The 14,655-nt window shown below is 36.3% G+C and overlaps 1 protein-coding gene across 1 annotated transcript in view; it reads right to left on the bottom strand.

Moving 5' to 3' along the window:
* znhit6 (zinc finger HIT-type containing 6) overlaps window positions 1–14,655 on the bottom strand; it is a 29,870-nt gene that overhangs the window by 14,248 nt on the left and 967 nt on the right. The window contains exons 3-5 of the mRNA XM_028026713.1: window positions 13,278–13,384; window positions 12,621–12,706; window positions 11,655–11,758 (exon numbers count right to left, since the gene is read on the bottom strand). Of these exons, the coding sequence (XP_027882514.1) occupies window positions 11,655–11,758; window positions 12,621–12,706; window positions 13,278–13,384 (297 nt within the window). The remainder of the gene's footprint in view (window positions 1–11,654; window positions 11,759–12,620; window positions 12,707–13,277; window positions 13,385–14,655) is intronic.

A 14,655-nucleotide genomic window follows, 5' to 3' on the forward strand; every position in this document is an offset into this window, starting at 1 on the left:
TCTTGCTCTGTGCCCTGATGTGCAGCCATGTTGGGACAGGAAGAGACCATGCTTAAACTATTCCCACTAAGTTGAGAGCATGACATTTTTCAAAATGTCTTGTTGTGTAGAAGATTTAAGTTTGATGCACTTTACATTCCTTGCCCACATTAAGATTTAGATGACACTGGCTTCATGCAAAATCTTTAAAACTGAAGGAACATTATATTGATTGGAAATAAATAATATGATTAGGTAACAATAGGCTCATCTCAACCAAATATGGATCACAAAATTTAACAGTAATATCGCAGTTGCACATCTTCCTGACATGTTACAGTTCAACTCAAGTTTATTTAAATACACGCCTGAGTGCAACAACTTATCTAAGTTCTAAATCAATTTCAGCTGCAGCAGACCACAGAGACTAGTACCACAGAGTTAAAATCCAATTCCACTCAATTAGGTCAAGGGATGTCTAAAAAGTCAATTAGTAAAAAGCTATCAGTCTAGGAAAACCAGCTCTACTCTTTATCTTTATGCAATTTCTCATACAGTGTAAGCAGAGAGCAACAGTGTAGGAGAACAGATACCTTCTAATGAAAAAAAAAATGGAAAAAAAAAAACTTTAAATAGAAAAATATTGGAAAAAAATAACAGTAATATTTCATGAGCTCTTACACTTAAATAGCTTTGATATTTATTTATGGATTTACAACACAGCGTTCCTTCAGAGTGGGCTTCTGGACAGGCAGGGAGAAAGATTGTGTGTTTAAAATACTCAACGAAAGGTGTTTATCAGTATTTTGTTGTAATGAAAGGGAGATGTTTGCAAGAAGAGTAGCAGTCGGCATGTTAGGAGCGTAAACAAGGTTAGGGTGAAGGGACTGCCTTTCCTGTTCCAGGAGATATGGAACAACATCCACTTCTTAGGAACTGGAATAAATATGTTTGCTTTGTTTCAGCAGAATTTCACCCTTAAGTGCACGTCTCCAGATGCAAATGTTTGTACATGCAAATACATACAGGGGGTGGAGCAGCAGGTGTGATGAAACCATTATTCTGTCATTACCTCAAATGGAAACTATGTCTTTCCTTGGAAAAGGGACTTGCTCAAAGAAGCTTTCAATCACTTCAGGTAAGGTCACAATGCATTCCTGGGGTAAGCACCATCACTCATTGGTGGGAAAAAAAAAAGAAGGAAAGGAAGCAGCATAAAAACTGAAAACAGAAGCCTCAAAAACACAGGTTTGCATTCCAGAGGTCACACTGCAGAGTTCATCCACAGAATATGAACTCTAAATGATAGTCAGGGCATACACTATTAGGGTATAAATGTGTAACAGGTCAATCATGCACACTGGAAAAATGCCTGTCAGAAAAAAAGGCTTTTGAACTATGCAGAGATTATGATGAAAGGGCTACAATTCTTATCAATAAGCTGTCTGCTACCTAACACTGCCGGGATTTAACAACATTTTTGCTTTAGAGGGATTATTCTTCAAACAGAAACTAAGTCTTTCTGAATGAATACGGATTGTTACAAGACCAAAAAAAAAGTTTTTAAGAAAGTAAACAAATAGCATTAATGCAACACACGTGTTCAAGAAGTAGACTTGATCTTTTTAAATCTTTGTTAAAGCTCTGACTGAGCTACAGCCTTCTCCAACTCCCCAACACCCTTTGTAAAATCCCAGGTTGTTGTGATGTAATCCATTGAGGCAGTGATATGTTCTTTCAAAACCTTTTTTCCCAAAAGTAATGCATATCCTGTCTGATACAATTCAACTGTAAAAGACCCAAATGAATTAGAAAGACAATTTGTAAAACTATATACTGTAAGTTGCAATAAACTGGCTGCAAATGTGAACATTCTTAACATCTGGTCATTGCTTCCTTTACCAAAAGATAAAACAACATCATTATACAAGGTTATTGGTGTGGTACAAAAATAATCCACAACATTATATAAACCATGTATCAAATTCAAGGCCAATGGGCCAAATCTGAACCCCACACAACTACTTAACAAGGCCCTTAAGCACAATATTATTATTTTTTTTAAGGTTTTTATTGGCTCTAGTGGCCTTTATTTTTGGATAGTTAATTGACAGGAAAGTGGGTAATGAGAGAAGGGGGAAGACATGCGGCAAAGGTCACCAGGCCGGGAATCGAACCTGCGACAGCCGTGTCGAGGACTAAGGCCTCCTTATGTGGGTTGTGCTTAACCCCTGCGCCACCACAGCACATTCCCAATATTTTTAATATATATATAAAAACAGATTTCTAACTTTCCAAAGAGACACAAGGGAATTATAGTCAGTCTCTTCTGGCTCTGTAATTTTCCAATTTAGATGCAATAGTCTGACGTTAATAACACTTGATAGAATGATAAACATATTTGATGTGTATTGCTGATTTTAACAATGGAACCTGACAAAATGCAATGGCTTTTTCTGGTTTTCACAATTGTTGACTGTATGTGTATAGAGTGTTTTAATGTTTTCATGATGCAAAGCACTTTGAGCTGCCTTGCTGCTGAAATGTGCTATACAAATAAACTTGATTGTTTCTGAAAAGTTATTTTCAAAAACAATCACTAGGCTTCATGAGATCTGCATACCACAGTCACCAATATTTCCATAAATAACCAATTAAATAAAACCATATGTAAAACAAACAAACAGATAAATGATAAAAGTCATATTCTCATCCATGTTTCTTTTATGTTTTTGGCTTGTTTCCTCCTCTGGGTTTTTCCCCTTTTGTTTTCCCTCACTCAATCTCCTGAGCTCCCGTTGACTCTGGCTCCTACTCAGCTCTGCCCTCCGACTGTTTTATGCTAGATGTTTGTGCAAGACTCTGACATGACTTTGAGACCCACTCCTAACTGACTTCTGAACTGTAAAAAGCAGTTTTTAATCACCAATCTCTAAAACTAGCTGGCCATTAAAAACCTAGAATTAAATGTGCGCATTGTAAAATGTGTTTATGATAGAATAGATCATTTTGGAAACAAAAAGCAATGAATAGTAAACTTTAGTTTATACCCAGAGGTCAAATCATAAACCATCCTGACTGATATAACATGTTATGAAAGGTAATTTTATACAAAAATGGTCAAACGTTTTGGCAGCAATGCAAACACTGTATTTTCCCAGCTTTGTTGCTCTGGTTTCCCTGACAGCTAATGTTTGATTAATGAGAACAGTGATTAAATATGCATTAAATCCACAACAGGAAGCCTATTTTCTAAAACTTTGTTTTAATAGATTGTTAGCCATAAAAATGAAGTAGCAGAAGACAACAATAAAATCCTATCACTTTAATTAAAAAAATGTTTGCTTCAAACCTGGTAATATCATTATCTTGTTAGAAAAAGGATTCAATCATTGCATTGCTCAAGCAAGGACACAGTTGCTAAGATGTTTGCACATGAAAGGACAGCTTCCTGCACCTACATGCAGTAGAAGGTGAGAAGTTCAGCAACATTAAAGAAGGTTTTAGTGTATTCTGGAGTGTCCAGCAAAAGCTGGGAACATCCTCAATGTTCAATCAGTTTGCAACAAATCAGTTTGCAACCAAAGCACTTCTTGTTCAACATTGGCAGCAGGTGGGTGTTAGTGCAGATGTGCTCAGACTAATGCTAAGATTATTAGGTAATCTATTCTTGTGACAAGAATAGACAGCTGACGGTTTATTTCTTTATGAATCCCAGACCTTAGTTAGTTATATTAGAAATATTTTTTCTAGAAATAGCATAGTAATCAACACCATCAGTCCTGTCAGAAAGCTACAACTAAGATATCAGTCCAACAACAAATTCAAATCTACCTACAGGTGTTAATGATCTAATTAGAGCTGGATCCTGAAATGAGGGAGGGGAAAAGAAAAGGAAACAGCTCTGGGAGTGCTCATTAGCGAAAGGGGACAAAAACAAAATGCTAGTCATAGGAGGAGTCCAACTTTCCCAGAAAATTGATGACACTGCTTGACACTTGTAATAGGTCATCCTTAATCAGGCCCAAACTAAATTACTGGTCAGTGCTTCTGTCAAACTGACTGATTACAGACCACCAATACAGCCTCTGAACTGGGATTTTTTTCATGATTCTTGCATAATGAAAAACGCTACGAAGTGCACAGTGTGACCCCACCTTGAGGGGGCTCCACAACCTAAGGGTCAAAGTAGATCTACTTCTTCTCTGCATAGAAAGATGTCAGTTGACGTGGTTCAAGCATCTGATCAGGGTGCCACTTGGGCATGACTCATGGGAGGAGACCCACATGAAGACGAAAAACACTTTGGGATCCCCAAGAATCCCAAAGTGTTTCTTGGGGACAGAGGGATGTCTGGGGTTGCCCCCGTAGTCTGTTGACCCATCAACCTGATCTTTGATGTGCAGAAGACAATGGATGGATGTGAAAAAGGTCAAACTGAAAAATTTACTTTAAAGTTCATACATAAGCCTGTGAATCTTTTGAGGTTTTTTTTAGTTATTACTTGCTATACCATAAAAGCATATTGGTCACAGAGAGAGAATGAACCACCACTTTAAAAACTTTGGAGGATAATCAGTAGTATTTAGCCATGACCTCACAAGTTTTATCCAGTGTTACAGAGAAGATACATGTTGTTAGAATCCAATGACGATAGCTTTTGGTCTTGTCGTCAAGTGGAGATTATCCAGAGGCCCTGGACAGGAAATGTCTGTCCTCAAGGGCCAGTTTTATGTTTGTTTAGTTGTTACCCTGTTCTAACACATCTAATTAAAAGACACTTATTAGCAAAAACCTGCACAAGAAAAAGAGTCAGAGATTATGTTTTTTATTACATTGACACGATTTTTAAACTTTGTTCTTTTAGGTATGTTGAACTAAGAACAAATTCTGTTAAAGTTTAGTGAGCCAACTACAGTTGGTGCCAGAAACCATCTAAGAAATAAAGCAGACTCAGACGAAGATGAATGAGTTCATTAACAAGAGCACACAATGTTGATTAAATAAGTAATTGGAGTCACTTGTGCCATCATCACTTTAACAGAATGCCTGACTGGTAATCTGGCAATCAAGAGCTGAAAACCATCTGGCTGGATTAAAGATGGGACAGATCCAATAAGAATGGAACTAAATGCGCAAGTCTGTGCTTTCCTCTTCTCAAAAGCACATGCCAGGATGTTGGTGGAACTGGGTGCTACTACAAAAACATGGTGGGATTTGAGGACTTTTGCTGAAAAAAAAGCAAAAGACAAAAGGAGAAATTAAAGCAATATGTGGACCAAAGGCTTATCCATTGGTGTAGTGTAGATAGGTTACTCCTTGGTGAGTCTTCTGTTCCAGAAAAGGTATAAAAATACCAATTGGTACAAAATGTAAGGATATAGATATTGAGAAGAAAAATATTTAGGTATCTGTTGTGGGAAATTACCAAAATGTTTTTTTTTTTTAATGAAGCAGACACTCTGCCGACTTATAGAATGTGGTTTAAAACTTTAATTTTTAAATAAAGCTGACAGAGTGGCGTAGGTTATTCTAAGCCATTTCTTTGGCTACACTGCTATAGCTTTGGGCTTCCTGAAGATATTAATGTCACTTTATGAATTCATTGCAATTCATATTTCCTTTAACTTTGTGCTTTGTCCATGTTTCTCTTAAAAAGAAAGTACGCCTAGTCCAGTGCCATTGTGTTTCGCTGTGTCTCCTTCCTGGATTGTACCACTGACAAAGTTATTGCTGCCATAACTATTTGTAACCTTTTCATTTTTTCTTTTGCACAGAAAGTAATGGTGGCACATAGATTCTGTGCAACATCAACTGAGCTATCAGACCCATTAACATTGTGAACTCCAACTCTAATAAACATGTTTAAAGCTGGTTTGAGCTGAATTGGGATGCGTTTGAGATATCTGTTGTAAATTGACACTACAGAGAAATACTAAGTTGAACTGAACTCAAGTAAAAGAACTCAAGTCGGCATATTTTTTGCCGACAAAAAATATGAAAACAGAGGAAATTTATTTTTACATAACATTTGTATCAATTTTACAATAATTCTAATGAAATTGTCAAAGTAGATGTTCAGAAAAGATATCTGAAGAGAAAGTATTTCTGATGCTCAAGTTTGGAAGATTTTTAATTCAACTTTCTGCTAAACAGAGTGCATAGGAAAATTCCTGGTTAACTCAGTTTGAGCATCATTCAGACTGTAGTCAATAAGCCAATTATAATGGCTAGGTTTGACGAAACTACTACTTGTAAGTCTGATGCAAGATTTGCCTCCAATAGCAGCTAAAAGAGACTCTGCCCTGCATCAGCCAACAAGAGTCAAAATATTGTCTGCTGGAGCTTAAGAACACTGTTTAAAGTTCAACTGAGTGTTTGGAAAGCAGAGGTCGTAACACACATGAGGGTGAGCTCACGTTGATTGATGCGCTATTGATAGCGCACCAATCCGGGGGAGAAATATGATTTTCTACGCTTTAATCAATTTGCACAGTCATCCATCACATTGAATCATTCAGATGCCATGAAAGTAAAAAAAAAAAATCTGTGATGAATGTCAAAACTAAACTAAAGGCTTTTCTAAAATTGCATTAATAGGTCTAATGGAGGTGCCAAAATAACAGTTTGGCTGTTACAATATGCATGTGAGTCTTCACAGCTTGCCCATTGCAAGGGATAATTGCAAATCTGTGATATTTTCACTATGCTTGACAGTATTGCCAAACAGCCATATTTACCATCATACACACTACCTTGCTGGCCATTTAAAACATGTAAGACACACTAGTGAAGTCTTTGTACTTGCATGTTTTTTTTTTGTGGTTTTTTTTTTTTGGCTTATATAATGGTATTTCCATTGCAAATAAGGGAGTCATGCCATGATGTCAATGCCAGCAAGTGTCTTGGGCAACAAATGTCCATTTAATGATGTAATGTGATTTAAATTGACTTGAGCTTTGGTGAAAGTTTGACAAATTACACTAGCAACCACATATTAGGCATGGCATAACGTTTAGAGAGGATGCACTGGATTCTCAAATGATTCTTGAATGTGTGCAGGATCAGGATAATGCGATTCTTACATTTGCTTTGTCATTTAGATCTTTACTGACTAAAGTACAGCTAACTTGTTTTCATCTTGATCTGGTGATTCTGATCCTACATAAACATACAAGCCTTTGTTGCACTTAACTCTGTATTTAGCATTTTACCATGTAATGCATGTATTAAGGATGTAACAAAAAATACATTTGTGACTGGACTTTTAATCAGGCCAACAAAACTTTTGCAGAATTCACACTCTGTGTGGCTCATTCTCAGTGTAGCCTTTATTCAGTCAGACTCTAGAGGGCAGTCTTGGTTGCCTATGTGAACTGTATCATGTATAAAAGTTAAAACAAACAAAAGAAAACACAGTTGTATTTGAAACATGGCGACACTCTTGAGTGTGCTGGTGGAATTTTTGTCTTTATGGGCTGAATCATTAAGATGTCTATCTTTAAAAACCTCTGCTTGTCCACCATGTTTTTCTGAACGCAACTGTCAGCATAGTCACAAAATTTCAAAGGTGTGGAAAATTTGGTCCGCACGAAGGGGTGTGGTTGCCGACATGATGTAATGACAGACGCGTCAAGCATCATTAAAGCTTAACACTGACAACCTCCTCCCACATGGTATGATGTTGGTACTGGTTTTGATTTAAATATTTATTGACAGTTCACAGAAAACAGGCTGCTTCAGGCTTTGGTACTTATACTAAATGAATAAACTATTTAACAGATAGTAGATAGGAGCTTTTCTGTCACAAATTTTCAGCTGAAATAGAAATAGCTATCATTTCTTCTTAATGGAGCTGTAGGGGAAAAAGGAAAAATATTGTGATGACACTTCAATACTTTGAAGAAAAAAGTTAATCTTCAAATGGAGTAAAGCTCTATTTTCCTCCACTTCTATCAACAAAATACTAAATTTTACAGTGTGGTGTTCAACACCTGTCAATAACTGGAAACAAAATTAACTCTCCTCTGACCCTCAAAGCCTGGTTAATTGGGCCTGATTTCCAATATATAGTAAAATAATATGCCAGCCACAAAAACCTCACCAGCTCATATTGCTAATTATCTCAAGTTATTATAGAAATATGCTCAGTTATTACCCACAGTTACTGCTGCTGGAATGTGTTGTCGAGTCCACTCAGGCTGTCTACGAGGAAAATGTCCAGCCATGCCAGGCTGAGGCAGAAAAAAAGAAAACATAATTCCACCCTAACACAACTACTCCCAATGTTCTGCCAAATGCCAGCGATTATATACTTACCCTCCAAAAGGCTGAACTGGGAGCCAGTCTGTGACTTTTTGTAAATCTTGGTGTGGTTTGTACAATCTTCTTAAAGTTAGATGCTGGCAAAAACTAAAAGCAATAGCAGCTGCATTGTCATCATATAACATTTAATCAAGGACACAAACTCACATACACATACAATCGCCAGGCATGAAAGCCCTCCAGTCAGCTGTTTGTCAGTAATGATCCTCTTCTGGCAGCAGCAGTATGTAGCATGAGTATGTCGCTAACCAGCTGCAGTCACACAGCTCCCACATCTGCTTCTTATATTATGTACTTGGTACATTCTGAAGCACATTCTCACATGATCCCAGGCTAATAATTGTCTACCTTTCCATCCCAGACTGGATGTTCATTTGCTGGCCTGTGAATGAAACACCTTTGTTGAAAAGAACTTCTGTCAGACATTGTGAGATTAAGCAGACTAAACAAACAGCTGGGTACCAAAGCCTCCTCAGATTCCAGTTCAATAAAAGTAATTATGCTTATTTTGTTTCTGCTTGTGTGATTATGGCACCTTCAAGCATTTTCCTGGTGGCAAAAAAAACAAAACTTCAAGGGGATCCCACAATTACTTTCTGCCACATTCATCAATCTACTGAATTAGGAAAAAATATGGAGCAGATGGAGTTGGAACCTGTTACTAGACCCTGAAGTAAAGTTTCAAAAGTCAAGAGCGAATCAGTATTCTGAAGTAAGAAAGATGGTAAAAGGTAAAGCAGCAGGGTAAAATCTCCTGGAAAGACAAAACATACTTTTTTCACAGGCACTTCTGATTTTTCTTGACATTCCAGACGTATAAAACTTTAAGATGAAGTTCTATAACTACTCTTATTCCATTTTCCCAATTGAGAATGACAATAGAAAGGCTCAGCCTTAAATAAATCAGTAAGAAGAGTGGTAGAAGGCTGCTGGTGAGAAAGAAAGTGGATGGCTGATAAAAAATTAGGAAGTTAGAAATGAAGAAATCTGTGAATGTGAACTCAACAATGAGACTCAATGACTGAATTACAACTTGACATAAGTGAATCTTTCCATGAAACATGCTTAAAATTACCCAGCAATTCTACTCAAGCTTTGAAGACGTTACAAAAATACCATTATACAAGTTTATGGATTGAAAAGAACATTCACCTAAAAATATAGACAATAACAGGAGAAAAACAATAAAAGTGAAGAGCTGTTTTGTCCTAATGTATTTACCAAACTTTTGGTTTTAACTAAAACACCATGTCTTCAAAATTATTGCAATTAACAAGAGTGTTCCTTGAGTCAATACCAAGAAAAACAATCTGCTCATCCGATGCTGCACCAGTTTACAATTGTTCTCTTAAATAATGTACAGGTCCCTTTCAGGGGTCTTGGCACCCATCTCATCCTGCCTAACATACACAAACCTAATTGGGGTTTATATTTGTAGACCCTTAAGTAGAAAAACATTCACACTCATTTGTTCATCTTACATCACATTGCCATAGCAACTTTCAAAAATACTTCCACATACTGCATGTTTTCCTAATATCGTGCAGCTTCAATCTGCAATTCAAAGCTTTGCAAAAAACAGAAAACAGTCACAACATTTTTTAAAATACAATTTTAACAACTATTCACAAAATATTTTAAAATACACTACTTGCTCAACTCAAGCTGCTGACAATTGATGTGTTTACCTAACAATTCATACCAGCTGCACTCAAAGTGATTATGCTGCTGTAGTTTAAGAATTCAGACCTTTTGTAATATGCACACCTTCAAACATTTGGTCTATTTAATAAACCTGGGGTTTCTTTTGCAGCCCAAGCATTTTTTATAATAGCATATACAATAACAAAAAAATAAATAAATTGGATGCTGCAACTCAGGCCTATGACAAATGACCTGCAATGCTTGCTGTGCTCATCAGGGTAGGAGGTCAACACAAACAGCTAATTTTATGAAGCAAAAAAAAGCTTTTTCTGTAAACTTATTCTTCACAAGAATCTCTGGAACCACGTTGAAGCCGAGTCAAATTAAAATACAAAGCACACATGCTAGCTTTAACTGAGCAGTAAAGCTAACAGGTCTGAAGGAACACGGTGACAAAAAGATGTCAGTTTATTCAAGTCTGTATATGTTGAGTCATTAATACCTTAAGAAACAAATTATAAAGCTTAGAGTGTCCGGGGTGGTACACTGTCATAGTAGCTTTTATTAGCTGGTTAACTCTGTATGGGAAGCAGCATATTAATACTGCCCTGCAGTAACTGTGGATGGGGTGACATATCAGCTGCTATGAAGAAATATGGATAAGAGAGAAGCCTTGAAAGACCCTGTTGAAGCAGCTCTGTTGGAAAGAGACCATGTTATACTCATTTAATGCAATTTGTGATTTTACTACCTTGTAAAGCTACTTGTTTTAAGTATATATATAAAACACTAATTATATTCACTGCAATTTTGCATAGGATTAGTATCTGCAAATGCCTGATCTAAAATGACTGATCAGTTTGAAGGACAAATCCTACATTTACCAGTGACATTGATAACCTTTAGCACAACTTCAAACTTCTGAAATAAAAAAATTGGGGGAAGAAATAGCTCAACTCTAAGCATTTTAATTTAAACATATTGACAGAAATATACAGTTGTCTTTGATCTCACAGTCTTCACAACATCACACGGGGTAAGGCTGGTTATTAAAGCTCACATCTGTCCTTTACAGTTCTCACTAAAATGACAGTTAACAGAAAGTAAATTGAATCTAGTATTTTAAAGCAAATAAATGTGTTTTACAGGCCAAGCATGCTTACAAGAATTAACTAATATCAACTAATAACATCAATCATTGCTTAATTACCCCAGCTGGTGTATAATTTCAGACATGGAAAAAGCAGCTCACAAAAGAGTGCTAAACAAAGTACAGTCGGCACCAACGACTTAACAAGAGTGCCATCATGTGGCAAAACAACACATGGATCAGGACTTGATGTCATCAGGGTGACTGAGTCTATACTAATGTTTAGATAAGACTGCAAGAAAATTACCACAGTTATATTTTCAACAGGACCAGCAACTGGTTCTTCTTCTATACCATAACATTGACGTGCGATAGTCTGGAGAAACTTTACTATGTTGATGTTTCAACAGGATTTGGAAAACAAGATCAATTCATTTAAAAAAGAGAAGATGAATATTTAAGAACTGGAGAGAAGAAATTAGTACACAGGATAGAAAAGTAGACTGAAATAATAGCTTGCCTCTGTATTACTGGCTAAATGCATCTTATCTATGTGATGAAGATTTCTCATGTGTAACAATGGGCTTGATGTTCTTTTAGTGATCGTTTTTCTTACTTTGTAAGAAAGAAGGTGGAGTTTTCTTTGCTCTTTGTGAAGGTGACAGGGAGAAACCTCAGGGTGATGTTCATCTTTCTAGCATGGGAGGCCAACTTCTTTGCCTGTTCAACAGGAAATAAAATATCCAGTTACAATATAAGGAAAATAGTGCAATTAACATGGGTTTTATCACAGCTTAGGGGTGCACCAATTGCAGTTTTCTGGCCGATCGCCAATTACCGATCTTTTAAAAAACCTAACTTAACAATTCCGATTTTGGCCGATACCAGTTTTTTGTCTGAAATATTGCTCAATATATCAAGAAAGTTGCTGAATTGGCAACAATGGGGTGGCTATTGTTAACTGTAAATGTACAGAAATGACCTTGTCAGCCGATTTGCCAGTCAAACCTCTATCACAGGAGAAAAGGAAAGCACAGTGGTTGATTTTTAGACCTTTGCCGACGTTGATAACATCAGTGGATAAGATCAGCTTCACATGTAAAAATCGGCCAATCACCGATCTCCCAAAATTAAGGAAATCGGCTGCCCAATAAATCAGTGCCCCCCTACTACAGCTCATAGCAATATTTACTGTTTGTGCAATCATAGATAGTTCATTAAATATTGAACATTACATTGATGTAATAAATCTGAATAAAACGTGAAATACAGAAAATAGATACATCCTTATTAATCATGTATTTTCATGCTTCTGAGGGTTTAACTGCAATCGAAAACAGAGTTGTTGTGAGCTACACTGCTTTATTTTACTGTTCAGCTGCAGCCACAACCCAAAACGCTGTATTTACTGTTCATTTAAGTCCAGCATTTATTTGTCTGAAGTTCTGTGAAATAAAACAGAGATATTTCATGAAAATTTGTAACCCTAACTTTCAAACATCCTACACTACTTCTTTGATAGTGTTCCAATAAAAAAAGCAAGAGTTAAGGGTGGTAAATGAATGCATAATCACAGACTTACTTTCAAAGTTGTACGTGGAGCCTGGATGAATTCATCTCTGGTGGCGCCATCAGCAAATCTGCCAGTATCTTCTAGAAACCTGTAGTCTACATCACAGGCAAAGGGAAAACAATAAATATATAAGGGTAGATATGTAATACAATCCAAGTACTAAAAGAGCCAGTTATTATTATGGTTGGAAAAAAAGTTGTTCTATATTTTGTTTTTCTGAGTTCTGCGCTGTAGAGTAAAAAAAATCAAAAGCTAACAACAGAGAAGTATATGTTTCATTGGATTTGCAAACTGGTGCTAATGAAGTGTAAAAGTAAAAGTCATTTTCCACAAGAAAACAAAGCCCCAATAAAAACAGAGGTAGCAGCATCAGCATGTGGAGAAGTCTGCCAGGAACAGAGACTAACAGAAGGCCGAACAGAGAAAAAAGACAGATTTAAAAACAATAAAATAAATGTGTTGGAAAAACACTCCCCCAAACACACACATGCAAACACAATTGTGAGTAAGAGAACAGTAACACATGGGTAAAACTGAACCCACACAAGTTACAATTATTTGGTACTTTTTGCTAGTCAAACCATGCAAATACTTTTGGAAAGTTGTCTAAGAAAATATTTATCTTAAAGTCTTCTTTATAAAATATTTTGCAGAGCAGATTCTCACCGTTGAGAAGTGTCATTTCATCAAAATGTGACAAAGTCACGAAAGCTGTTTTATTCCTAACACCACTGCACCCGGAGTCATCCTTGTGTTTCTTCACACACAGCAAACTGGAAAATAAATATACAGAACATGAAAATTTAGTTATTCTAAGCAAAAATCACAAAGAGAATGAAAATCAAACAATATCATTTTAAAACTCTGACACTGGAATTACTTCTGTGACAACTGTAGCATGTGTCGTGGTTTCCTTAGATGGATTACTACTTGGCATTTCATTAACAAAATTGGAATGAATTAGTATACAAGTACTTTGGTTGAATCTGATAAGACTAAATCTGTGACAGTGGGAGTTAATCCTAGCGCACACACAGTGTTCAGACTTCCACACATAGTCAAGTATCTGGTTCATGTCAAACAGAGACTGTGTCTTTAGTAAACGGCGCAATAAAGAAAGCCGAACAGCAACCAAAACCAACAGGCATCCATGAGAATGGGAAGGACTTTTGGTAGGACTGTTTAGCCAAATAAATATTCCAGGTATGACCTCTGCTGTGACATTTTGTATTTGAGGGTTGGGTTATAAATACTTCAGGATCCCTAGAACTCTAGGAACAGAGTATGAATCATTTCTATTGGCAGGTTGTTACTGGAAGTGAATCAAAGTAAAGTTCAGACAGTAAAAACAAAAACACCGCCAGGAGTTGATCATAAATTTTAGATTTTTGTATGAAAAGGTGCAGGATTTTTATAGGCTGGTGTTAGAAAAGTCTACAGTGACTCTTTCATGGTAAACATAGCAACATTTTCCTTCTTTTCCACTGATGAAATTAAACTACATCTGTCATTCCAGCTAAATGTGACATCCGAACTCTAAAGGAAGCAATAAACGTGATTTAACTGCTGCTACACACCAAAAATACAGAATCTAGAACTTGCTTTTTGCAATATAAAATGGGACCCATATAAAAACAACGGTAAGTACTTAAACATATCTGTTCCCACATAAACTTTGAGCTGAATTTTTTTTTACTTATTTTTTATATGTTTAATATAATTTTTGAATTGCTGTTGCAGTGCTTCTTACTACTGTATGCCTTATGTGCTAGTGTATTGAGAAAGAAAAAAAATGAGGAACTAAAACTAAACATGAGGAAATGCAATGGATTTCTGAGAATTTTGTGCAGTCAAAACTTTGTGGGATTAGCTAATGTAATCCTGTTCTGAATAGAGAACATATTTTGCGAATAACATAGAATTCACAAAGCTCTGTGTCATCTTTTTATTTCTTTATTTTTCCATTTCCAGCCCAATTTATCAGAATGTAGGTTATGTTGTCAGTTGTACTTTCAGTTTCAAATATCCAAACCTTCTCTTTATT

This window comes from Xiphophorus couchianus, chromosome 9 (genome assembly GCF_001444195.1).
Source record: "Xiphophorus couchianus chromosome 9, X_couchianus-1.0, whole genome shotgun sequence".
NCBI classification, from domain to species: Eukaryota; Metazoa; Chordata; class Actinopteri; order Cyprinodontiformes; family Poeciliidae; genus Xiphophorus; species Xiphophorus couchianus.